The 26,975-nt window shown below is 37.7% G+C and overlaps 1 protein-coding gene across 3 annotated transcripts; it reads right to left on the minus strand.

Annotated features, from left to right (window-relative positions):
• Positions 1-3,758: 3,758 nt before the first annotated feature.
• Positions 3,759-26,683, minus strand: LOC113685985 (ATP-dependent chromatin remodeler CHD1L). Of its 3 annotated transcripts, XM_027203573.2 has the most exons (34): positions 26,395-26,683; positions 25,753-25,859; positions 21,872-21,965; positions 20,922-20,978; positions 20,181-20,212; positions 19,960-20,041; positions 19,442-19,501; positions 19,088-19,181; positions 18,431-18,492; positions 18,090-18,119; positions 17,508-17,577; positions 16,800-16,895; positions 16,392-16,442; positions 15,762-15,807; positions 15,456-15,529; positions 14,915-15,028; positions 14,546-14,660; positions 14,011-14,119; positions 13,615-13,665; positions 13,461-13,513; positions 13,256-13,282; positions 12,770-12,882; positions 11,889-11,972; positions 11,480-11,532; positions 10,954-11,037; positions 10,416-10,495; positions 9,594-9,787; positions 9,032-9,130; positions 8,331-8,401; positions 7,515-7,629; positions 6,281-6,389; positions 5,451-5,699; positions 4,627-4,702; positions 3,759-3,935 (listed from the first exon to the last, which is right to left on the minus strand). In XM_027203573.2, the coding sequence occupies exons 1-34, from the start codon at positions 26,608-26,610 to the stop codon at positions 3,810-3,812; spliced, it is 3,093 nt and encodes a 1,030-aa protein (XP_027059374.2). In that variant the 5' UTR covers positions 26,611-26,683; the 3' UTR covers positions 3,759-3,809. The 3 variants fall into 3 exon arrangements, with proteins under 3 accessions (XP_027059374.2, XP_089045611.1, XP_089045610.1); XM_089189485.1 differs by lacking the exon at positions 3,759-3,935 and having other exon boundaries at positions 4,627-5,699; XM_089189484.1 differs by lacking the exon at positions 3,759-3,935 and having other exon boundaries at positions 4,627-5,699; positions 11,889-11,975.
• Between the last annotated feature and the right edge of the window lie 292 nt (positions 26,684-26,975).

The following is a 26,975-nucleotide window of genomic DNA, read 5'->3' on the forward strand; positions in this document are numbered from 1 at the left end:
GACAAACGTACACTTTTGATGATTATTAATTCCTTAGTTTTCAGCAGGTTATTTTATTGTTCCAATGTTTGGTCAAATACCTCAAAATGTAATGTTGACAAGTTACAAGCGGTGCAGAACTTCGCATGCCGCATTGTTAGCGGTGCGCGTAAATTTGACCACGTTACACCAATTCGCAAGGAACTAAATTGGCTTTCAGTTCAAAGCCAGCTTTACTACCGGAACGCTACTACGGCCTTCAGATGCATGACTGGTCAGGCTCCAGATTACCTCTCATCAAAATTCATAAAGCGAGCCGAGGTTAGTCGACGTAGCACCAGAAATTCGCAGCTTTTGCAAATTCCATTCTTTAGAACAGCTAGCGGTCAGAGAACATTTTTCTATAGAACTGTAAACTTATGGAACTCTTTGGATAATTCCTTAAAACTGTGCAACTCCGTTAAGGTTTTTAAAAAACGTTTAAGGACCAAATTACTCCCAGAGTTGTAATTTTATATATTTGTATGCTTTCATTTTTCTTTTAGAACATTCAGATTTTAAAACATCTTTAATTGTAAATAGGTTTTTAATTGTAATAGGATTATTTTTATAACATTGTCTTTGAAAAGCCCCCTTGGGGAAAGTCAATAAAGTATGTTGTTGTTGTTGTTGAATTGCCTAATGGAGCACCAAGACGTTTAGTCGATGCTTATGATTACCGTAGATAAAATCGATCATAGTGTTGAAGATTAAGCAAAGCTCGGTCGGATTCCTGCCAAAGCAGGGTACCATGTCTGTGTATCTACAAGGGTATGCCAACCCCTTTAACAAAGCACAGGCCCTCCAACCTACCACATACTGTTCTTTGCACGCAAGTATAATTCAGGCAGATGTTTCTTCGCAAATCTAAGCTCGGTCTTGTACTCCACATCGCTCCACTCGTCTACACTCAATCTGGGAATTTCCAGTATGGGAAAATAAGTTTTGACGAATATGCGTCATATAGAAGAACAAATTCGTCATCGTCAATAACGTCAAAGAAGCTGGCTGTTAACAAAGCATCGCGGACGGAGCTTAAACCACCGCTTGCCATGATCTATGATATGGGAAGCCACCAAGGAGTCGCAATACAGAGATCACGAAAACTGTTCTCACGAAAACAACTCGCATGAAAAGATGACGACAATTACACAAATTTCACAAAAACACATTTAATGGGCTAAATTCTACAGAAATTAAAATAAAACTGCCCTCCCAAATTTTATTTAAATTAAAGTAGAATTTTAAAATTCACCTCATTTGGTATCCAAACCAAGTTCTAACGAGTAACTCGTGCCGTAGTCGTCCCCGTCGGCGTTTGACAGGTGGTATATAGTAACATTAATTTCGTTGCCCTAAATTGTAGCTGATTAACTTAAAATTTACGACGAGAATTTTAACGATAGTCAATTGGTATTCTAGAACAAGAATTTGCAGCACGTTTCCCTTGCTAAATCACTTTTCAACACAACGCGACGGCGTTCTCGACCCGGTTTCTTATCGGCATTTTTGCCGCGCGTGCTGTTCTGAAATGACATTCCCGTCCTCTTGCTAAACCACTCTAGTATCTCGAGCACGCTTGGGTTTTCTTAATGTTTTATTGTCATTATTGTCAGGTTGGTATCTCGCGCACGCTTGGTTTTTCTTAGTGTTCCATTGTTACGTTGGTATCTCGCGCACGCTTGGTTTTTTTTTGGTGTTCCATTGTTATGTTGGTATCTCGAGCACGCTTGGTTTTTTTGGGTGTTCCATTGTTATGTTGGTATCTCGCGCACGCCTGGTTTTTCGTGGTGTTCCATTGTTACGTTGGTATCTCGCGCATGCTGGGTTTTTCTTAGTGTTCCATTGTTACGTTGGTATCTCGCGCACGCTTGGTTTTTCTTGGTGTTCCATTGTCACGTTGGTATCACGCTTGGTTTTTCTTGGTGTTCCATTGTAATTTTGGTATCTCGCGCACGCTTGGCTTTTATTAGTGTGCCATTGTTATGTTAGTATCTCGAGCACGCTTGGTTTTTCTCGGTGTTTCATTGTTGCGTTGGTATCTCGCACACGCAGGGTTTTCCTTGGTGTTCCATTGTTATGTTAGTATCTCGAGCACGCTTGGTTTTTCTTGGTGTTCCATTGTTGTGTTGGTATCTCGCGCACGCAGGGTTTTCCTTGGTGTTCCATTGTTATGTTAGTATCTCGCGCACGCTTGGTTATTTTGGGTGTTCCATTGTTATGTTGGTATCTCGCGCACGCCTGGTTTTTCGTGGTGTTCCATTGTTACGTTGGTATCTCGCGCATGCTGGGTTTTTCTTAGTGTTCCATTGTTACGTTGGTATCTCGCGCACGCTTGGTTTTTCTTGGTGTTCCATTGTCACGTTGGTATCACGCTTGGTTTTTCTTGGTGTTCCATTGTAATTTTGGTATCTCGCGCACGCTTGGCTTTTCTTAGTGTGCCATTGCTATGTTAGTATCTCGAGCACGCTTGGTTTTTCTCGTTGTTCCATTGTTGCGTTGGTATCTCGCACACGCAGGGTTTTCCTTGGTGTTCCATTGTTATGTTAGTATCTCGAGCACGCTTGGTTTTTCTTGGTGTTCCATTGTTGTGTTGGTATCTCGCGCACGCAGGGTTTTCCTTGGTGTTCCATTGTTATGTTAGTATCTCGCGCACGCTTGGTTTTTTTGGGTGTTCCATTGTTATGTTGGTATCTCGCGCACGCTTGGTTTTGTTTGGTGTTCCATTGTTATGTTGGTATCTCGCGCACACTTGGTTTTTCTTAGTGTTCCATCGTTACGTTGGTATTTTGAGCACGCCTGGTTTTTTTTGGTGTTCCATTGTTACGTTGGTATCTCGCGCACGCTTGGGTTTTCTTAGTGTTCCATTGTTACGTTGGTATCTTGCGCACGCTTGGTTTTTTTCGGTGTTCCATTGTTACGTTGGTATCTCACGCACGCTTGGTTTTTCTTAGTGTTCCATTATTACGTTGGTATCTCGCGCACGCTTGGTTTTTTTTTGGTGTTCCATTGTTATGTTGGTACCTCGCGCACGCTTGGGTTTTCGTAGTGTTTCAGTGTTACGTTTGTATCTCGCGCACGCTTGGTTTTTTTTTGGTGTTCCATTGTTATGTTGGTATCTCGCGCACGCTTGGTTTTTTTTGGTGTTCCATTGTTACGTTGGTATCTCGCGCACGCTTGGTTTTTCTTGGTGTTCCATTGTTATGTTGGTATCTCGCGCACGCTTGGTTTTTCTTGGTGTTCCACTGTTATGTTGGTATCTCGCGCACGCTTGGTTTTTCTTGGTGTTTCACTGTTATGTTGGTACCTCGCGCACGCTTGGTTTTTTTTGGTATTCCATTGTTATGTTGGTATCTCGCGCACGCTTGGTTTTTCTTGGTGTTTTACTGATTTCTTTTCGATCGATTTTGCCGGTTTTATGGTTAGTATCTTGTGCTCTTTACACTTTAAACTTTCCTTGTTGTCCGTTCGTTACCTTGCTATCTCGCCCGATCGTTTCGTTGGTATTTTTTAATACATTTAAATGGTGTCCAATGCTTATAATTGCATTTCATTGATGTCCGATTGTGAAGTTAGTATTTTGTGGTTTTGTTGGTTTTCCTTGGGTTCTCATGCACTTTAAGTTTCCTTGTTTTCTCAAGTTTCTCAAGTTACAGATAATATCTCAAGCACTGTTAGGTTTCCTTGTTCTCCTATGATAAATATCTTAGAAAAGAAGAGCAATGCATGTACTCACATCATAAAAAAACAAAAGAAAAAAGTTTAATTTCGCTACCAAGTACACTTTAACATTAATTCTTTTCCTTCCTCTGTTTTTCATACGGTGCTGTTTCCTGGATTCTTCTTTTTCTAAAGCAGCTCTCTAGCCATTTTGAACTGACAACCTTAACATCATCGTTTAATTCTTGAGAAGGGTGCTGAAAAAGAAAATTAATAAAATAAGGAATACTCAACTTAAGTGCCAAGAAAAAAAAAATTGGACTTAAATGTTGGAAAGTCGTTAATTTTAATGGAATGATACGTGAGTCGCTGAGGACTAACGGTTTGCGCGCTAAACTTTGTCTGGAATTAAAAGTATCGTGTTTGGTTTTTAAGGTAAGGCAGTTCACACTAGGAGATCCTCTCTCCGCCCAGGTGTATAATATAGCCGGGAAAAATAAACAATCGGGGAAACCCGACGAATTTCTGGAGGGTTCTCTACACTGAAGGAACTGGTTTCCGTTTTGCGGATTGGTAAACGTCCTCGTAATTCCTTGTCCCAAAGAGCTGTCTTTGTATGTCTTGTTCATATTCAAGATCCTGATTTTTTGTGTTTTGAAATTAAATAACAATAATACCAGGAAACGAAACAGGAGATGATGGTTTTCAGTTTTAGCTGAGAGCAGCTCTTATATTCCTTCAAGTACATTTTCAAATATGCCTTTGGGCCCGTAAAATTACCGGGTCTTTCGAGAAACGGGTCAAAGGAGTACAAAACAATACTGCTCTGCAGAACTGGTGACTTCAAGTCAGAAGCGGGATAAGCTCCGGCAGTACCTGGCTACTAGGCTCGTAAGAATGAACCTGCTTTTGTTTACTGAAATGAAAATACGACTGCATATTACTTACATATTGATCGCTATCATCACAAGTTACCACATGAGTCACATCCGCGCACGCAATGTGTGATACATCACCATTATAGTTAAACAAGTGTTAAAGATGAACTTTTCCAGTACGTTGTACACGCCTACCTGTCTTGGTCAATTTTATAGAAATAAACCACTTTACTTAGAAAGTTTGTAAGGAAAATGTTTAACATTTATCACTGGCGTCGAGCACCAACTATGGCAGTTATTCTCCCGGCTTTAAGCTAAATTCTGACTTTGTTTTCAAGGCTTTATATTAGGAGGAACTTCAAAGACGTTTCCGGTATAAATTAAGTCCTTTGCAACAATTTGCTTATCAAAGAAATTTCCAAGGGAATGTGCCAAAGTTAGGTGACAGTCAAAACTGAGAGATTATCTATTTTTCTTGCTAAGAGCCTTCATATGATACACCCATTGTTGAACTACCTTCCTCTGAAATGCCTTAGGAGGGAGGTCTCGGTTTGAGCTCTGGCTGGGTCATTTTTCTCTGTTCTTCACTTTAAGATACTTGACTCTCACAATGCCTCTCTCCCCCAGGAATGAAAATGGGAACCGGTAAACTGCCATGAAAGACCTGACGAAATGCTGTGAGCAACCTAAAACCGATCAGTATCCCATCCAGGAGTAGACGGCATTCTAGGGGATATTTTTCCTTCAGATGAGTTTTTGGTGTTGTTTGCCATTTTGGGAAGGGTCCATAATATATCACTGAAGTGACTATTATGTTCAAGTAATACCTTTCTTCGTAATAGGAAAGGAGAACATGCACTTTCGAAACAAATAAAAATGGAGATTAAAGGATATGCCACCAGATAGCGTGTCAATTGCTTCCTATGTGTCTCTTCAACATTATGAAACAAGACATTTACACCGTACATGAAGTCAGGTAGTGAATGCTTTGTACTCTTTCGATGTTCACCATGAGAGGATTCATCATCCTTGGATGTTTCCCGCTTGTCTTTCGCCTTGTAACTTCTTTTTTTCAGAGAATCTGCGTTCAATGATGTCAGAGTTTTTGAGTTATTTGTAGCTGATTGTCTATCAAAATAATATCTGCGATAGTGTCAAGATCTGTTAGTTCAGTTCTACTTATACAAAATAAAATATAGATATCGATCAGATTTCGTTATTTCACCCCGTAACAAGACCGCCCTTTAAAAAGTTATTCCCTCATATGAGAAATCAGTTCACCTTGAGAGACGCGACATGACTCCACACTGAACAATTCGGCGTTGGAAAAAATTTGTGGGTTATCAAATCCAAAAAATATATATATAAGAAAAGGTTGTGATAAAAGAGAACCCGATCAATGCCACTTTTGCACAAAACACAAATTCTAACCTCATGGTATGATCCAATTATTTTAATGGATTTCGTCATGGTAAATCTACGTGTGTGGCTCTTCATCCACTGTTCACGGATCGAATTCGAATTTGACGGGGGTTGGTTTTTAAGAAAGAAAGAAAAACAATAAAACTAGCGAAAAAACATCGGAGCAAGGATGAGAACCACAAACCAGCTAAGCCAACACGTCAACCTGGTCCGAGAATTGAACCCATGCTACATTACTGGAAGGTCAGTGCAGGCTGTCGCCATTACACGATCTCTGCGACCTATTACTTCACAAAGGATACACTGATGTCTGAATTCCTTTGCAGACAAGGTGCTTCCGTAACAGTCTCTCCGTGCCATACCAGTTAAAACTAGGTGTGTTGTAACCAATTCGTGGAAGGTGAATAGTAGCTGGAGAGAAAAAACATTTTCTATTTTTAAAATAACACATTGTCGAAAAAAAGGATAGAACTTAGGTAACAACATATACTCAAAACAATGAATAAAAAACAAGGGAGAATTCTGCCTACATTTCCTTTTTTCACCAAGGGGGATGGGGTACTCCTCTGAACTATCATTCTTTGTTGACGGCTGATTCTGAAAACAACTGTTTTCAATCTGAACTAAACTAGCCTACGTGTGGTGAGGTAACGTTTACGAACACCGGACACTACTCGCGTTCTGTGACGTCACTTTTGCAGAAAAATATAAAATAACTTTTTACTGGTTGACCCCTTTTGTCGATTCTTTCGTGAATTCTGATCGGCCACAGTCGGTAGTTTTCTTTCATACTAACGAACAAGACGGTGAACAGAATGCTTCATGGTCAACTTTTCAGACAAAAGTGATCAACGACGAGGTTTTAAGGCAAATTTGTGCGACTTGTGGGATAGAGATATTTCGAAAAGAACATCAGAAAGCCATAGACATGTTTTTTGAAGGTAAAGAAGTCTCCATTTCGTTACCAACTGGCTATGGAAAATCTTTCATATAACAAGCCGCGCCAGTGATTGATCGCTTCTCTTCTCTCGAAGAAACTGGTCTCTATCTTTATTGTGCCGCCCGTTAAAGCTCTGATAGAAGACCAGGTGCACCATCTAAATGGACTTGGGCTAAGAGGATTGTCCGCCTTCATCTTCCGTCTCGAAAAAATACGTAAAATTTTACCTGATCCCCCATGAGGCTCCATAATATCCTCATGATTCCCCTCCCCCCACCTCTTTTAGGCTGTTAACTGACATTCAATTTTCTATAGTCCTCTGCTTTATACTCTGTTGGCACGAATGATCCCAACCCCCCCCCCCCTTTTCGTCCCCCCTAAAAACCATGTGATTTTCCCTAAAGCGAGTGCAATCGACACCAAAATCAGAATCACCCATGCGGAGTTTTAATTATCACTACTGGGAAAAACAAAGAACTGAGCCACCCATGATGATTCAAAGCTTAGCTAGTTCGAATGCTACCAACTGAGCTTCAAAGAATTAAAAAAAGAATTATGGAAAGAATCAGTCTGTGGTCACTTTTTTCAAATGTTACCTTTCATTTTCTTTGCTGCCAATGCTATCCTCTTCAAGCCTAGACTTAATGACGTCAATTTTATCCCAGAGAGTCTGTTTTGCCTGTCACGTGACTGAGCCACAATCAAGGCCACCTTAGTAAAGAAAAAGTATCAGTGAAGATGAAAAGACACTAAATACGACGCGCTTTGTCATTGAAGTTGCCTATAATCTATCAGAGTAAACAGACCAAGAGCTAACACTGTTAGCATTTTCTTTGGTTTGCCTAAAATGGCACCCAGGCTTGAATATTTTTCGAGAACATATGCCATTGAGAAAGTTTGGAATAGAAGCCGTTCTTTTGCAAGACAAAAAAGGAATTAGGTAGAAGTCTTAACTCTCTTAGATAGGACATTAATTGTGCCCAGTTCTTTCTGAATTCCAGGTGGAGGGGTCTGGGTTCGAGCCCTTGTCAGGTTAGGTCAAGAGATTTCGGATAAGTTGCTTTACTTTCAATAATCCTTTCTTCATCAAGGAGTGTAACAGGAACTAGCATGCTACCAGGGAAAGCTGACGAAATGCTGAGGTTAACCTGCGATGGCAGGGAGAGTAGCAAGACCCTTAGTCACCTACATTCTGATATCACAAGAAAATAAGAGAGGTGTCAACAAATCGATAGTTAAACTCTAACAGAGGTATTCCACGCTTACGTTGACTTCAGTGCAGGTATTCAGGGTCCAGAAAAGGGCTGTTTTTAAATACATCGAATGGCGTTTCAAGAGTCAGTCGAAAACTTCAGCAGATGTCATCATCAAAGTCAACTGACCACTTAAACTTTTCAAATTATTTAACGTACATATTCATGACCATCCTTTGGGTTTCGTCGATCGTCAAGTGGGACAAGATGTGCATCTCCTAACTTCAGATCTGAAAAAAAAAAACAACAAAAAAAACAACAACAAAAAAACGCTAAAGCTCAAGTTTAAGCTGCCTTTAGATTTCCACAAAAATATTTTCGAAACTGAAATTTTGGCGTTATTTTCGTCAAAAAAGAAAATACAAAGAAATGGAGTAGGGCGAGAAATATTTAAACTAATTTTATGCTTTTCAAAGAAATTCAATTCATTTTAAGATAATGATATTAACAACGAAAAAAAACTAAAAATTGATGTATGAGAGAAAAAAGTAAATACGAAGAATAATAAGAAGTTGTCTTAGCAATTATCAGTTCTGTGAAAAGACCGAAAGTTCTTTCTATCTATTTCTTAGTTGATAACAAAAAACACACAATCATTACCTCTAGTGGAATACTACGAAAACGAGTAGAAATGATGTTACTCCCGTTCCTCCCTGTTTAACAAGCGGTATGTGCGAGTACAAAGGTGGTGATTTCGGGTTGGGATACCTGCGCCTTAACACAAGGCTTGAAGCTTTCAGCTTATTTACTTGGTAATTGGTGGATCAACACCCGCTGGCTCAACAAAATTTCCAAAACACAATTAATCCCGCATATGGAAGCCTATTTTGATATAGCCATGGTACAAACAACAACAATACCTTTCATTCTATTGGCTAGCTCGTACTGAGTTTCTGGTCGAGTTGATCTTCGAGATAACGCGGAGAATAGTCCTCCCTGACCCCACCTCCCAGAGTCGTCTGTTGGTAATATCAATGTATCAGTACACTGAATAATATCAATGTATTCAGCACACTGAATTGGAAGCAATGACGAAATTTACAAATATTTTTAGATTCCACTCATAAAAATTGATGAAAAAGTTCAAAGACTAAAACAATTATGAAGTTTCTTGAACACTTTGTATGGCAATCGACGAGGAGATGAAGATTATGCATAAGGAAGGCTCTGAGAGAATCGACAAAAATTGCTCGAGGGAAAGGATAACATGAACTCTGACGATGACAAATTTTTAAGGCCACGTACAAAGATCAACAAAGAAATGTAATTAAAGACAAAGGAAGGCAAACATAAAAAACTGTAAAAATTGCCAAACTACGCAAATTCGAAGATTCTGCACAAGCTTTCTCTGAATTGCTGAAACCTTTGCTTTCACGTTACTGAATTGAAGTGATTTCAAGGTTTTTGATATCGCGCACTCACCAACACAGTGTATTATGATGGCATCGGAACCGCATATTTTGATGGGATGTGTGACGTCACCACGTACGTATCGAATATCTTTTTGCTCACGTTCGTCTTCTTCGTTAAATGAATCTTTAGTTTCATCTTCGTCTTCTTCTTCACCATTCGCAATATTAAGGGTTGAGTAATCGGCGTCCTTCCATAACTTTTCCCTTTCATAGGAAAATCAACATGGGAGATTAAAAATCATGACGCGCTTGTTTCTAATATTCTCGGTATATATTAAATCGATGACAATCTCCATTTCTTAGTTATTCTTTCAGGAAGGTTATCATGGCCCGTTCAAGTTCAAACGCCACTCCCATGATGCTTCATATCGAACAAAGTTCGTCTTAGGAGCCACGTTAGAGCGATTGATAGGCCAGATTGAATATTACGTATGGGGCCAGGGTACGGGTATAATGGTTATGTGGCAACATGCTCGAATGGCGGAGGGGGAGATTATAAATTATCTTAATTCGTTCTTTATGTTCGGCTCACGACGAGAAAGCAGTGAGAACCAATGGCTGCTTCAGTGCTGCATAAGCGACAGACCCTACTAACCTTATCATTGTTTGCTTTACTTAAAAATGCTGAACCAAACAGTTTCCGAAAAGCGAAAAGCCCAAGTTGGGAGTTAAAATAAACGTATGTATGTATGTATTCTAATGCTTCTCTTCTTTCGTACTTGGATGACAAGTTTGTCCCAAAGGGTTTGAAACACGCCTCAGAGAAAGGCATTAGAACATTGCCTCCTGAAACCTCTTGAAATGGTGAATAAAACTTGAATGAGATACTCACAATTTTGTTTGTCTGTCCCTTTCCTTCCTAGACTCCTCTTCCTCCTTTAGCTTTGCTCTTTTTGCAGCATTTTCTTCCCTCTGGAAAAACAACATGAATTTAGTCAAAGTGATCTAACCTTTTGAGCTTTTGACCGGTTAACCTTTTCACTCGAGCAATACACAAAGGTTAGGAAAGCGAGTTTTTATTTTCTTGAAAATTAACGGCGGGTAGCTTTCTCAACGATTTATAGCAAACGTACATAAATTTTACAGCAGAATTATTTCATTTATCCTACTGACAGCAGTGGTAAACTTAAACTTACTTATCTTAAAATTTCTCACTCTATCTGTTACCTGCAATAAAACTTAAGAATGCCTTAACAGGCCCATTGGTCCGAGGGGAACAAGTTTGCCTACGATCAGTAGCCTGCGTTTTAATGTAACTGGTATGACTGGTTACAGGTCTCATCGGTACGACTGGTTACAGGTCTCACTGGTATATGACTGATTACAGGTCTCACCGGTACGACTGATTACAACTGATAAAAGAAGATTACCTTTTTCTTTCGATCCTCTAACTCCTCTGGCGAGAGAATTTTGCGCTTTCTCATGGGAAGGTCAACGAAATGGGCTACGGATCCCTGAAACCAAAACGGTAGAAAATAACTTCGAAATAGTGTTATACCAAGATCTCTTATACCAAGAGAAGACAATCTTCATCGTTACCCTAGAAATTACAATAGCTGAAGAGAGGGTTTCTATGGGGTGATGGCTGTTGCGACTAAAGTTTACCATTTGGGCCATCTTACGGCTAATGATTACTTTCTTTCCGTTAATCATAACAGAAAATTTTTTATGGTTAGCTTTTTTTACGTCTATCGGTTAAAATTTGTCATTTTTTACGGCTAACGGTTAAAAATTGTCATTTTTTACAACTAACGGCCTAACTTTTCAGTTTGCTATTTTGCGGCTAACCCTCCGAATATAATGAACTAGTAACTGCCTAAGCTGAGAAATACAGTTCAGAAGTTGAAAAACGTGAGGTAATTAAACAACGTTTATTTGAGAGGAATTCAAAAAAACCTTTCTCTCGCTTCGGAGTAGTCGTTCTTCTGTTTGGGATTCCTCTAACATGTCTGCAAAATTAAATACGAACTAAACTTAAGTCATTCTTAAAATTATACTTTTACCAGCTAGAACATTTCATTGGTGACGTAATAAGTCATTACAGTTTCAAAAAGCCATATTTAACAACTCGTCCATGCTTGGCGTGCGTATATCGAGTTAAGGATGCACGCCGGAAGTTTGGAGAGCACGAGAAAAGCGTAAGAGTCGCTCAAGGCGCAGCCGAGAGCAACTCTAGCTTCTTGGGTTGTTGGCATTGTTTATGCTTTGCATAGTTTTTGCACGAAAGTAAAAGTATTTTAATACTTTAGGATATGATGAAATGCTGAGCGTTAACTGTCGGCAGTAAGTAACTTTTCATAATTACCAGCCATCATGTTGTCGAATGCCTCTTGATCTTTCACAGTTGTTTCTCTGTAGTCATGACCTTCATACACGTACATGTCACTTACTGCTTCGCAGGAAAAAAAACCAACAGTTGATATCAATTAACTTTTCATTCCATAATTTTAAATTGGATTTAAATCAAATAGCGCACAAACACGGAAATATTGGCTCAAATGCAGCTGGCGCAAGGCTATGTGTTCAAAATAGAAAATCGAGAGAAATAAAATCACGTGAATGGAAATTGATGAAAGGGAGATCAAGGGGATGACCATATTTGTCAACAAAGTAAGTGAGCTCTGCAAATGAAAGACGCCGGAACCAGGGTTTCTTTATTGCGCGCAGATATTTTTACCTAAAAGAACTGTTGTGCCGCAGGCAAGTCAATCACTAATTTGACCATAAAGTAGACGTTGATAGGGATACATAAACCACCCGAGAGAATATTAAGAAGCTGACGTTTAGGACGTGAGCCCCTTCTTACGGGAAAAGTGGGGATCGTGGGGTTGTGAGCGTGTTCACCAGAGTATATTGCTGTCGATTCATTGCCAGCGGATTTCAAGGAGAGCCTAAAGATGCAGATTTTGAAATACTTCATTTTTGTCCCAACTCTTGAAAAGTTCAGCGTTGCCTTGAATTAAGTCCGCGAACAACAAAGTTTTCCAAAGTCCAAGAAGATTTTCTCTTGCTTATGTTTAGAAACATGCTTAAAGGCATATTTGTCGTTGCTTTTAAGATCTCTTAATGTTCACCAAAGCCCCATTCCTAAATTAAAGAATAGCATTTTGTACAATTCATGTAGCAGATTAAATGTTCTAGAGCAGTGCAATCAAAGTGGTTTGTACATGTCTTGTTGTTATTCACCTTTCTCACCATCATCTGTTTCCATACACGAAACTATGACGTCTTTATTCGAATTACTCTGGTTTCTTGTTTCTCCCACAGTCCACTCATTGTTAAAACTTTCTCCTAGAATCCTAAAACGATCAGTTTATTCAGTCATATAGTTCATTTAATTCATTGTCTTACTTCAATACAAATAGGGGACAAATTCAGTACAATCTTCAAGCATATTCTGTAGTTACAACTTACTTTTCCATCAATTAGTTCGTTACAAAAGCGATTTTACCAACCTTTAGTCTTTAGTGTTACGATACTAAATCAAACTAAAAGCGCGCAAGACCTTCAGAAAATAAGCTTCATTGACAAAAAAAAAGCGAACAAAAACAACAATAAAAGAATACCTCCTGTTCTTCTGTTCTTCTCCCCCCACCCCTCCTAATTATGAAATGATCAAAGAATTTTGCCGAGATGGAATAAGTTTCGATAATCAAACAGATTTAAACTTACTTTTCCAAGTCTTCCTCTGTAAGGGTCCTATAAAACGACACAAATTGTGAGACGAAATAAACTTAAGCAATTGTCATAACAGCAATGGACATAAAAGGTTTACAAGTAAAATCAAGATAAATCAGTAAGCTTATGATACAACCCTTATTGTAGATGGTTCACAAAATATCTTACTGAAACATAAGAAAGCTGTGAAATACGTTACCTCTCATCTGAGTCAAATAACTTGTCCAAGCCGTACTTGAGTAAGTCTGCCAGCTACAAATACACAGTGCAGAAGCTCAAAAACAGAAAGATCAGAAAAAAATCTCAATGGTGTCTACCAAGTAGTTAGAATATACAGTTACTGTGTTTGTTACCTGTGTTGGAGTCTCGGCAATTTGGTTTAAAGCTGAGGCGTTACCTGAAAACTGTAAGATATGTAAACAATAATTATTTGGTTAACCCTTTAACCTCAATAATATCAAAACAGTGTGTAGCAATCATGTGGAGAAAGTAGACCAAATTTATGACCTGGAAGGTGTTATCTTGGATAGCACCTAGAAGGAGAGTTACTTTCATATCCTGAGAAATTAAATAGTCAAATCTTCGTACATGGAGTGAAAATGAGGGCGAACGAACTAATCGACCAACGAACTTATGAAAGAAAGAATGAAAAACAGGCTGACAGACCAGAAAAACAAACAAGAACAAAAACAAAAACAAATCCACAGAAACAGAACCGTTCAATACTGTTCTAAGGAATACAGTTATACCTTTCCCCCTTCAATAACTGAATTTGTTAGCTTTAGCTTGTCGTCTGCCCTTTTCAACACGATTTCTTCTACTGTACTTCTCGCAACAAGTCGAATAACTTTTACAGGCCTAGTGATACAAAGAAAAGCATGGCACCAAAACAGTCTTCGCTCTTCGCTCTTCGCACACCAGCCCCCCAAAGTAATCTTTCGTTTAACACTGAACCGCAGTTATACAGGTAAACGTAATTCCCTAAATGAGCCATGTATTTCAGAAATCCGTGGTCATCCCAGCTTTCATGGCTATAAATTAATAGTAGTAGAGCTTCCTCCCCTAAATAGGATGCCCCTCATAGGTTCCCCGTCTTGTCAAGTTTCCCCGATGCCCCTCCACACCCCGTCACCCTTTTCTACCCCTCAGTGGAGAGAAGTAAGATACCTGCTCGAGAACACAAGGCAATGACCCAGCTCCAAATGAACAGACTTCATAAGAAAAGGAGTAAAAGGATGGTTTACAACAACAGTTACACCATTTACTGCCTGCTTGTCATCATACCTTGTTTGCCCAATACGGTGCGCTCTTGCCGCCGCTTGCAAATCATTCTGGGGATTGAAGTCACTGTCTACAAATATCACAGTGTCTGCAGACATCAGATTCAAGCCTTGGCCACCTTGATGGAAAATAAGAGATTAATCTATAAGCACCCTTACGATGAAACATAGCTGTTCTTATTCTCACTCGATTCCGCCTATATTCTATGCAAAAAACGCTAAGCCAGTCTATTATGCATCAACTTCAAAAGTAAGTATGTTATTTTAGCAACGTCTTGACGGTGTTCAATTCCGATCGGAATCCCAACCGCAGGAAGGTGTCTCAATTCTTCGGTTAGCCACAATGCACAAATCTCAATATTAGTCGCCTTACCCGCTCTCGTGCTCAAAAGAAATATAAAAGTGTCTTCTGTTTCGTTAAAGTTTTGAATGGCAAGATAGCGTTCCTCTCCACGGACAGAACCATCCAGTCGTTCATAGGAATATCCTATGGAAATAAGGGATCTTACTTGTTGTTGAAACAATTAAGACAATATATTATTACACTGTCTATTTTGATTTGTTGACTGACAAAATTACCTCAAATTAGTTAAAACCAAAACTGAAATACTGTTTTGGCTAGAAAGAAAAAAAAAGAACGATGTAATTACCCAAAAAGAATTGTCAGAATGAAGAGGAATTGGAAAGGGGAAGCAATTCTTCGTCCTAAAAAAGTTAGAATAATTTTTCGATCCGTAATGTGACTATAGCCTCCTAAAGAAGTATTCCTGTTGGGATTGCGATGCCTGTGATTGAGTACTATTGTTTTGTAGAATCTTCGAATGATCGATTCGTTGAGGTAGAATGAGGGTTTTAACGGACGGAAGACATCCTACGTCTACCTAAACAAGAATCAGTTGATAGGGTTTGCTTACCTCTGTAACCAAGGTAGTCCTGAATGATGTCTAACATTCTTGTCATTTGTGAGAACATTAAAACTTTGTGTCCCCTGTGGAGCGAATAGGGACATTAGGCATAAAATGACGAGATGAAACGAATGGAAGCGTAGCACAACACAAAAATCGGAATGGAAAAAATCACGCAAAGTGACATCGCAAAAAAAACGTAACCAAACGTAATCTCGGAGTGTCATAAAGCACACCACTGTCGATTGGCAAACCCCTATTATTAATTTTGTGTTTACTTCGTTTCGTTGACGTGCAGTTTGGCTTTGAACTGACCTTGCTTTAAGGAAAATTAACAACTGGTCAATAATTCGAAGTTTCCCTGAAAATTGACCAACACAAATAAATAGTATTATTATACATTAGACTTACAATGAAAACTCAGATTGGTCTAAAGCATTCGGTCAATATACAATAGCGTGTAAAGTTGATATTTTAACCCAATATCTGCAGCAGATTTTGGGTTATCACGTCGAGTTAAAAGTGTGCCTAGTTTCCCGGCCCCTTGTCCGCGCAGTGTTCTCAAACTTTTGCTAACTCAGTGAGAAGTGTCTTCTTTGGCAGATTGTTTAAAAAATGTATAATGAAACAATTATTGAATTCGGTTTTCGAGGATATCGTGAATTATCAAACCTCGTGTCTGTGTTATCTGCCTCAGCTTTAGGCGGATATCTCAGACCTCGCCTTTGATAATTCATCCAATGATTGCTTATTAACTGATCACTCATAAAAACCGTGAGCAAAAAGGCTTTCTTCGCAGAAAATCTCTCTAGAGATTCCATCATAAGATATGTTTTTTCAACCATTTTCCTCTAATTCCGTAACGAAAATTTAACATGAGTATCACGTGGGCAAAGACATACCTGGACCTCGCCACCTTCCCCGATTATACAAATCTTAACTCACCGCTTGCATCAACAAGGTGTTCCCCAAGTTCAAATGGCTCAGGTTCCACTCCTTGGAAACAAAATTAAAAACCAGTACATTAAAAGACAAATTTCCAAAAAGCTTTGATTTCATTTATGAACAAAGATTCAGCCAGTTTGAAAAATAGAAAATAAGTATATGTATCCTTAGCAGCCGTACTTGTGGGGTGTCACGCGACACTTTCCCTCAGAAGAAAGAAGCGTTACGTGACATCCCGAACGTACGCCTTCGACGGTGACCAAGACCTGATGATCTGAACTGTAGTTATTCTAGATCTGGAATCACAGGGGCCTTTAAAAAAAGCCGACAGAGAAAATACTGAATATAATTAGTTTTTGAAAGATTAAATCTAAATGAAGAGAACTTTCAACTTCTCAGAAGCATTACCATCAAATAAATATGGATGATTGATACATTTTCTGAGCTGTATTAGAATATTCATAAGTCTTGTCTTCATGAAACCACTTGCAGAATTGAAGGCATCTGGAAAACAAAAAGACATAGGTTGGTAAATAGATCATCCTAACGTTTGCATGACATACAGCAGAAAGCTAGTACTTTCTATGTAACACAGAATTTTAAGAGCCTCATTTTTATTAGTTTTACGCAAAACGGGAGCTTGTTGTGAAGAAAACCTAGCCATTCCTTCAAGGATTCTCTCTGGCGTTTCTTTAAAAATAAACTGTTTGCCTATGACTATGCCATCAAAAAGATTGTGAAGTACAGTAGCAGCCCAATTTTGTAATTCCTTGCAAAGTAAAATGTTGTAGCGTTTGTTTAGTTGTGGTATTACTCTCTTCATTGGTTCTTTCTCCGAGGTTTTGACTTTAAAAATGCCAACACTTGCATGCGGAAAAACCATATTTTTCTATTAAAATACCATAAATATGAAATAATTTATGCCTCAATAATTACACCTCTCCTATTCAAATGCCCTAAATATAAAACACAACTTCAATAATAATCTACAAGATACACTGAAAGAATTTCATTAAGTATCAAACAATTAATTCTTAAATTTTAATAGTTTTCACCACTAATGCATGCAAGCAACAACCAATTAGATTTGCTTAACTCAGTATTGAAACTCCTTACCCAAATCTTTCATAAGTATTGCCTTGTAATATCTTTTCTGTAAATCAGTCATACCAGTGTAAAGAAGGACCTACTCAATCAGAATTACTGTTCATCAGTTGGATCTACAGAGTCTTACAGCCTTAATAAGTTGAAATTCACAACATTATTTGGTTGCAACATCCACAAATCATGAAGTAATATATAACATGATTATCCCATTTCAATGTGAAAATCCTATCATCCAGCTTTTGACTGAACAAGTTAACTCTGTAAGAGCATAATATGAATATGGCCAAACGATTAGCCTGAAGATTTTCAGTTTTCTGAGAACAAAGCAGGTAATCCTGAACAGTCCTGAACCTGCTCGTGTAGCCAATCAGAATGATAATAAGATAATTATTCAGCACCATTACCCTTAATGTTTAAAGGCATTTTACAATATCAAAAATCATCCAAAAAAAATAATGGTAAATATAATGTTATGAAAAGCCTCCTTCAAAAGAAATATCTTTATCTCACCCACTTGCAAAACAAAACAAAAATTATTTCTAGTACATCTTTCATTAAAAAAAAACTAAATTTGTAGAATGCACTTCTCACCTCAGTCTTTCTTGGTAAATGTGCCATCACCTTCAATGAGAAAAACACTGATAATGAAAATGCCACTTATCATCAAATTATGTGATTATCTTACATTTTTTTACAGACATATAATAATTAGTAATAGAATTTCATCAATTTTGAACTAGAAAATTCACATCACAGTATGTTCAAGGAAATTAAGTCCAACAAGAAGTTAAAAAGAAGACATAACTTTATGAAATTATTTGGCATAAACTAATTTTGCTTTCTTTGTTGAAACTTAAAAAGTGTCAGAGGTTATTCATTCATAAACATCTAAAAAGGAGTATTTTTACCTTCAAGTGAATAATGTCACTCACCTCGGACTTAACTCGACGTAACAAAAATGGAGACAAAATATTCTGTAACTCTGTACTCGTGTCTGAAATCATGAGTAGCACTACAATAATCAACTTAAAATGTCATTTTAAAACATTATTTTTGTTTTTTGGCAGTATATAACAATGATAAGTAAGACAATGGTAGTAGGACTGACAAAAATGCAGCACAAAGATAAATCACTATAACTTAATAATAATCATAACAACAAAAACAACAACAATAACAACAACAACAACACCAGCAGCAGCAGCAGCAGCAACAGTAACAGCAACAACAATAACAATAACAATAATAATAATAATATTATTATTATTAATGGGAATTTAGCAGTAGACTAAACATGGGAATGTGAATTTAGCAGTGGAAATTCCACAAGGTGGCTCTTTTTTTCCATTCTTTCTAGGTCTGGAATTTGAATTTGGATTATTGATTTTTTCAGTGAGCAGCAAACCAAGGTCAAACCCATATAAAAACACTCAGAGCAAGGAAGAGAACCAAAAACAAACTCAATTCACAGTAAAAGGAAACTTTGACACTAGTATCATTTGGGTGAGTCTCCAACTAAACTCTAATAGTTAACAACATTTTCACCAATTGGTTAAGGTTACCAAATAAACGTATCCCCAGTATAGTACCTGAGTTGTCAACATTTGTGAACTGCTCCACAAATTCCTCTACAGCATCAAGGGTGAAGATGTCAGGGCTCACAAATGAGAGCAAGGAATACAGCTAACAGATAAAACAAACCACATGTAATTAGAGCATTGTCACATGAAAATGAATCTATCCACATATTAATTCATCAGAGAAGTTTTTCTTATTAAGATAAAGCAAAAAGCATTTGCATCCAGTCAAAACTATTGCATAAAAATCAAAATCAATGCAATAACTGAGTAATATTATGATATAACTAAGGTTCAACTCAATTTCCGGGACACATTCAGTAAAAGTTAATGATCTAAATCTTAATAAATTGAAAATTAACTTGCTTCATTCAAGTTGTTCTGTACTGGTGTTCCTGTGAGCAATACCACAAAGTCTTTTTCAAACTAAACAAAAAAGATTAAAAAGGAGCAGTTCAACCTTATATCCTACGTAAAGATCAGTGTTACTATTATCATTGCAATTTAATTACACTGTTGAGGAGACCAGAAATGAGAATTATCAATCAAGAGATGTTACCTTGACAAAACATTCAGTACTCAGAAATGGCTACAGGTATGTGGTCTTCATAGGAAAGAATTAAGTATCATATCATGGTTGGAGAATTAACCATGAAATTGTAGAAGTGAAGGGGTGTTATCAGTCAGAGCATATGTGACTACAAACAAATTTTTCTCTAGTTTTGATTTTATTTAAAGCATAGATCATGGTGTCATTTGAATCAAAATATTTAAATTTCAGTCAGTATAACTTGATAAAATCAAACCCACTGATAAAAACTGCATGCGAATGCAGTGGCTGCACAAAAATATTCAACTAGTATTCACCCTCAATCAACACAAACCTGAGACAATTCTTGATAAAGAGAAGATCTGGAATTCTTCAATCTATGAGCCTCATCCACTATCATTGCTTTCCAGTGGAATCTGTGGAGTATTACCACAGGTTACTACTAAAATTGTACCATGTTTTGAATTTGTTGGCAAATTCATGTAATCTTAAAGAGTAGGAATATTTGCAATTAGTTCAATCCAACAAATTATTTTAGATATATAACAGTCTTACTTTGAAAGGAAAGTTGTTTCCCGTAAACACATCTGCCAGTAAAAGATAAATCAAAACACACATTATGGTACAATGTGTACAGTGTGGTTGATATTTTTCCTTGGTTTATTATCTTTCAACTAATCAAGGTGTAGCCAAGAGCAACTCTAGCTTCTTGAGTGCCCTTCAAACTTCCCAAGTGCTTCATATCTGGATGAACACACAGCTGACATATGAAGCAATTGTTTTATAACATTTTCAACCCAATGGAAAATTTTTTTCTCGAGGGATTTGTTTGTTGATGTCATATCTGTGCACAATAGGAATATGAAGTATGTTCATGCAATTGAATTTGATTAGACAAATTTACTAGCTATGTTATAACTTAGTTTGACCTCACTTTTCCTTAGTGTTATAATCATAACGACAAATGCAATACAAATCATGAAAAATCAAAGTTAATGAAACACCATAAATACTGTACATTCAATCACATGTATATAAACTCTGGTACAAGTCATATATACATATCTCCATATTTTAAAATTAAATGAAATCTATCAACTACCATTATTGATCATAATGACAATAATAATAAATAATTTTAAAAATTAATATAGTGCCCTTTTCACATTAAAATGATCAAAAGCACTTAATATTTTATTTTAAGCACTACATATATTTATACATAATTCCTGTACCAGATAATTAAGTAACAATAATATCATAACCTAATTAATTAATTATCAGTATGTAACATACTTCATATGTGGTAAGAAGGACATGAAATGAAAGAGACTCATTTCTATGGACAGCATTCTGAAAGATAAAAATCCCACACAAAATAAATCATTAATATCACCACATGACATTTTCAAGCCAATCAAAAGTACAGTAAATTCCTTAAGCCATACACTTACAAATTAGTCTTTAAATTAGAATGAACAGTCACACAACATGATCATCTCATTGGGAATTCACAACACTCATTCAAGATATGACATGGACCAGAGAAGTTGGAAGATATTACTCTGAGTACATTTAATGCCTCCTCATCTCTAGAAAGTGCTGCCTAATGGGCTTTGAAGAGCGTAAATTTTGCATATCACAGGGTGTGAAATTGCGCCTAATACAGGCGCCAATGCGACTAAATTTTTCCCTTTGGCGACCAAATCCTGAAAATTAGTCACCAAATTGGCGACTAGAATGTTTCATCTTAACCTTACCAAGAGATATCGTGAATTAAAAAGATTTGCAAAGATAAATCTGTGGCAAACTTCCTCGTTAAGTTTGTTTCCAAAACATAGCACATGCATCTCGATCGATAACTAGATGCTATCTTGAATTTAGGTGAGCTTGAGAGTTGTATATCATCCCTCCTAGTGTCCACTTTGTAGCACGTTAAAGATCTTTCCCCTAACTTAATTTGGAGGGTCTCTCTAGAGCGCTGACAGCATAAAAAAAGGTTTTGTTTGTCTTTGAAAATGGCAACCAACTTTTTTTTAATTGGCTTCCACTTTGAAGAATTTAGGAGCCAAGTGGCTATCAGAAAAAAAAATTAATTTCACGCCCTGTATCACTGTCATCCAAACCTGAAAAGAAAATGGTTTTGGGGGAATTTGGTAGAAAATTAGAAGTTTTCATTAATTTTCTAGAAAATTTAATAGAATCACATCAATCCTATTTTTAAAAGTACTGAATGATTACAATACCTGAGATTTGAACACAATTCTGACTGAATTCTTTATTTCTTCTCGCTCATCTTTATCACCAATGAAGCTCAGTACAACTTGATGCTTAGAAAATCTGCATTTGAAAAGCATTGCCTTACATGACTTTAATTTATAAACAGCAAGCACTATCATTACTAGACATGACAACAGTTAAGAAAACCAAACAACAAAATGCACACACCTTATTTCCTCAAATAACTGCCTAGGCACTTATTTAAAATTTTGGCTGAAAGGGGGGTGGGGAAGCACTTATTGGAAGGAGGATGCTTATCGGAGAGGGGTGCTTATTACATTAGCACAGCAATAGGCAGGGATGTAGATAATAGCCAGAAGCCGGGAAAATTACCTGGCTGTAAACGTGATTTTTCCGGCTGTGACTACTACTGTGACAACTACTTCTTTCTCCAAAATGTTTTTAAATGTTGTCAGAAGATTGTTAGTTATTTATTTCATTTGTTTACACCTTCAAATCTAGGTATAGCATGCCAAAGGCACACTAGAGTGGGCCTTTGGCTCAAATACCTGCCTGTCATTGCAAGATTCCCACCTGTTAAAAACTTTAGCTACATTCTTGAATAGGACATTAAAATAAAATCACAGATAACACATATAGAGGACCTAAAAAAGCCCATGAGAAATAGAGACTACTGGGGTGGGAAAGAAACTGTTGTCCTATACTGATTCTACTTAAAAAGTTACAAATAAGACGGCAATAGAAACAAATTTTCCTTATATCCTTCCTATTTAAGAAAGTGAGGGAGGAGGGGGGCTGTTTGAAATTATGGCCAAGGGGGTGAGCGGTTATTAGGAGAAATATACTATTATTGCCTCAGATGGGACAGGAAAGAGGGCCATTAAAGATCATAATTTTTTTCAAAGCAAAAATGCAAAACAATTTACTTCTCAAATGTTGTTATATTATTGCAAACATAGCCTGAAAATAGGTGCTATAATTTGATATTCAGGTAAATGGAGAAGGTAAGGTAAGGTAAGCACAGTAAGGTAAGGTGTGCATAGTAAGGTAAGATGTGCATAGTAAGGTAAAGTGTGCATAATAGGGTAAGGTATGCATAATAAGGTAAGGTGTGCATAGTAAGGTAGGGTGAACATAATAAGGTAAGTTGAGCATAGTAAGGTAAGGTTAACATAGTTAGGTAAGGTATGCATAGTAAGGTAAGGCGTGCATAATAGGGTAAGGTATGCATAGTAAGGTAAGGTGTGCATAATAAGGTAAGGTATGCATAGTAAGGTAAGGTGTGCATAATAAGGTAAGGTATGCATAGTAAAGTAAGGTGTGCATAGTAAGGTAGGGTGAGCATAGTAAGGTAAGGTGTGCATAGTAAGGTAAGGTGAACATAGTTAGGTTAGGTATGCATAATAATGTAAGATGTGCATAGTAAAGTAAGGTGTGCATAGTAAGGTAAGGTGTGCATAGTAAGGTAAGGTGTGCATAGTAAGGTAAGGTGTGCATAGTAAGGTAAGGTGTGCATAGTAAGGTAAGGTGTGCATAGTAAGGTAAGGTGTGCATAGTAAGGTAAGGTGTGCATAGTAAGGTAAGGTGTGCATAGTAAGGTAAGGTGTGCATAGTAAGGTAAGGTGTGCATAGTAAGGTAAGGTGTGCATAGTAAGGTAAGGTGTGCATAGTAAGGTAAGGTGTGCATAGTAAGGTAAGGTGTGCATAGTAAGGTAAGGTGTGCATAGTAAGGTAAGGTGTGCATAGTAAGGTAAGGTGTGCATAGTAAGGTAAGGTGTGCATAGTAAGGTAAGGTGTGCATAGTAAGGTAAGGTGTGCATAGTAAGGTAAGGTGTGCATAGTAAGGTAAGGTGTGCATGGTAAAGTTAGGTGTGCATGGTAAGGTAAGGTGTGCATGGTAAGGTAAGGTGTGCATGGTAAGGTAAGGTATGCATAGTAAGGTAAGGTGAACATAGTTAGGTTAGGTATGCATAATAATGCAAGATGTGCATAGTAAGGTAAGGTGTGCATAATAAGGTAAGGTATGCATAGTAAGGTAAGGTGTGTATAATAAGGTAAGGTATGCATAGTAAGGTAAGGTGTGCATAATAAGGTAAGGTATGCATAGTAAGGTAAGGTGTGCATAATAAGGTAAGGTATGCATAGTAAAGTAAGGTGTGCATAGTAAGGTAGGGTGAGCATAGTAAGGTAAGGTGTGCATAGTAAGGTAAGGTGAACATAGTTAGGTTAGGTATGCATAATAATGTAAGATGTGCATAGTAAAGTAAGGTGTGCATACCAAGGTAAGGTATGCATAGTAAGGTAAGGTGTGCATAGTAAGGTAAGGTGTGCATAGTAAGGTAAGGTGTGCATAGTAAGGTAAGGTGTGCATAGTAAGGTAAGGTGTGCATAGTAAGGTAAGGTGTGCATAGTAAGGTAAGGTGTGCATAGTAAGGTAAGGTGTGCATAGTAAGGTAAGGTGTGCATAGTAAGGTAAGGTGTGCATAGTAAGGTAAGGTGTGCATAGTAAGGTAAGGTGTGCATAGTAAGGTAAGGTGTGCATAGTAAGGTAAGGTGTGCATAGTAAGGTAAGGTGTGCATAGTAAGGTAAGGTGTGCATAGTAAGGTAAGGTGTGCATAGTAAGGTAAGGTGTGCATAGTAAGGTAAGGTGTGCATAGTAAGGTAAGGTGTGCATAGTAAGGTAAGGTGTGCATAGTAAGGTAAGGTGTGCATAGTAAGGTAAGGTGTGCATAGTAAGGTAAGGTGTGCATAGTAAGGTAAGGTGTGCATAGTAAGGTAAGGTGTGCATGGTAAGGTAAGGTGTGCATGGTAAAGTTAGGTGTGCATGGTAAGGTAAGGTGTGCATGGTAAGGTAAGGTGTGCATGGTAAGGTAAGGTGTGCATGGTAAGGTAAGGTGTGCATGGTAAGGTAAGGTGTGCATAGTAAGGTAAGGTATGCATAGTAAGGTAAGGTGAACATAGTTAGGTTAGGTATGCATAGTAATGTAAGATGTGCATAGTAAGGTAAGGTGTGCATAATAAGGTAAGGTATGCATAGTAAGGTAAGGTGTGTATAATAAGGTAAGGTATGCATAGTAAAGTAAGGTGTGCATAGTAAGGTAGGGTGAGCATAGTAAGGTAAGGTGTGCATAGTAAGGTAAGGTGAACATAGTTAGGTTAGGTATGCATAATAATGTAAGATGTGCATAGTAAGGTAAGGTGTGCATACCAAGGTAAGGTATGCATAGTAAGGTAAGGTGTGCATAGTAAGGTAAGGTGTGCATAGTAAGGTAAGGTGTGCATAGTAAGGTAAGGTGTGCATAGTAAGGTAAGGTGTGCATAGTAAGGTAAGGTGTGCATAGTAAGGTAAGGTGTGCATAGTAAGGTAAGGTGTGCATGGTAAAGTTAGGTTTGCATAGTAAGGTAACATGTACATAGTTAGGTAAGGTGTGCATAGTAAGGTAAGGTAGGCAAATTAAGGTAGGGTGAGGATAGTAAGGTAAGGTATGCATAGTAAGGTAAGGTGTGCATAGTAAGGTAAGGTGTGCATAGTAAAGTAAGGTGTGCATAGTAAAGTAAGGTGTGCATTGTAAGGTAATGTGTGCATAGTAAGCAGAATGCACAAGTAAGTACAGAGGGGAAGAGCATTACTTGACTTGCGCCTACCTCTACTCCCCTGAAAATGAAAAATAAAATGCTTGTTCTACCGGCCCATTTGAACAACATAGCCATATCTGAATTAATTGCAATGTTGCTGAGCAACTGCACAATTCCAAGTTGTTTTAAATTCTTTACCAAAAAAATTTTTAGGTTGGGAAACCATTCCCTCTTGATAAACTGATAGTCTTTATAAAATAAAATCCACACAAACTACCACCAAAATCAATACAAGTTGTCTTCACTGACCTTGAGAATTCATTTTGCCAGTTTTGCAAAACAGATAATGGACACACTATGAGAAATGGCCCTGGGCAATTGTTTACCCCTTGAAGATAGATCAAAAGAGCAATAGTCTAAAAACCAAAGAAAGTAGACATGAGTTTTCTTTTTTTTAATGCAGAAGGTAACTTGTTTTAGTCTAAAACCCAAAAAACATAAGGATGTGCTTGCACTGCCCCTGCAATTTTAGCGTACAAGATACCATGGTAAGGAAAGCATTTAAAAATTTTTATCACGTATTTCGAAGTGTCCTTCGCTGATATTGGTAAAGGAGCTTGTATTTGGGCCAACTCACCAATGAACACCTTGAGGCTCTCTTGCTGACTCAAGAACAAAACTGATGTCTTCAAAATTTTATGTAAGGACTCGAATTTCTTCTTTTTTCCACGCTTGTAACCAAATTTTTACCAGAATTCTTCAATGACAAAATAGCGGCAAGTTTTCCGCACATCCCCATAATACAATTCATTATGCCTACAGTTCTTGAATAAAGATAACTATAGCGAAAACAGTAATAGATTACCTTTGGGACCAGGGCTTTGTTTAAGAATTCTATGCTGCTATGCGAAAATTTTTCCAAGTAGGTCAGTAGTATGGATTATTTCAAACCTGTATAGTTTTGCCAAGACCCATTTCATCTGCAAGAATGCATCCTTGTCCATTTTCCAAAGAACGCTTCATCCATCGCACTCCCTCCAGTTGATAACTACGCAGTTGTATTCCCTGAAGACCATTTTCCTCTAAATCACCCTGGGAGAGACTGCTGCTTACACCTTCACCTGTAAGATTTTGAAGTTTCCCTAACTGGCTCCTTACTTTGTGCATGACAATCTACGGGGTCTCCGTAAAAGTGGGCCTAGCAAACGATGAGGCCAAATGTAAAGATATCACCAGGCGTTACCAAAGAAAACGTGAGGGACTAGGGCTAGTGTAAAGTGCGGCCCCACTAACCTTTGCGATCAGCTAATTTACGGAAGATGGGGAGCAGATGTGAAATTTGAGTGTCGTTGTGAGTGGGCGCAGTATTGATAGTATTGATAGCCTTTTACGGACTTCCTCTGTATTTTTATGGTTAACCTACTGAAAGACGAATTGACGACCTGATCCTTGAATCATCGTTTACAAAGTTGTCGTTGTACGGCCGCTTCATCGCCTCAGGAAGTTGTTGTTTTTTTCTGTCACATTGTTTA

Source organism: Pocillopora damicornis, chromosome 12 (assembly GCF_964200805.1).
Source record: "Pocillopora damicornis chromosome 12, jaPocDami1.2, whole genome shotgun sequence".
NCBI lineage: Eukaryota > Metazoa > Cnidaria > Anthozoa > Scleractinia > Pocilloporidae > Pocillopora > Pocillopora damicornis.

Excerpts from the sequence above, each read along its gene's own strand:
- LOC113685985 (XM_089189484.1), bottom strand. The coding sequence starts at position 26,610 with ATGCACAAAGTAAGGAGCCAGTTAGGGAAACTTCAAAATCTTACAGGT. Across the intron at positions 20,042-20,180 it reads GAAACAACTTTCCTTTCAAA|ATTCCACTGGAAAGCAATGA; the intron begins GTAAGACTGTTA and ends AATACTCCACAG. Across the intron at positions 13,283-13,460 it reads TTATTTGACTCAGATGAGAG|GACCCTTACAGAGGAAGACT; the intron begins GTAACGTATTTC and ends GTCGTTTTATAG.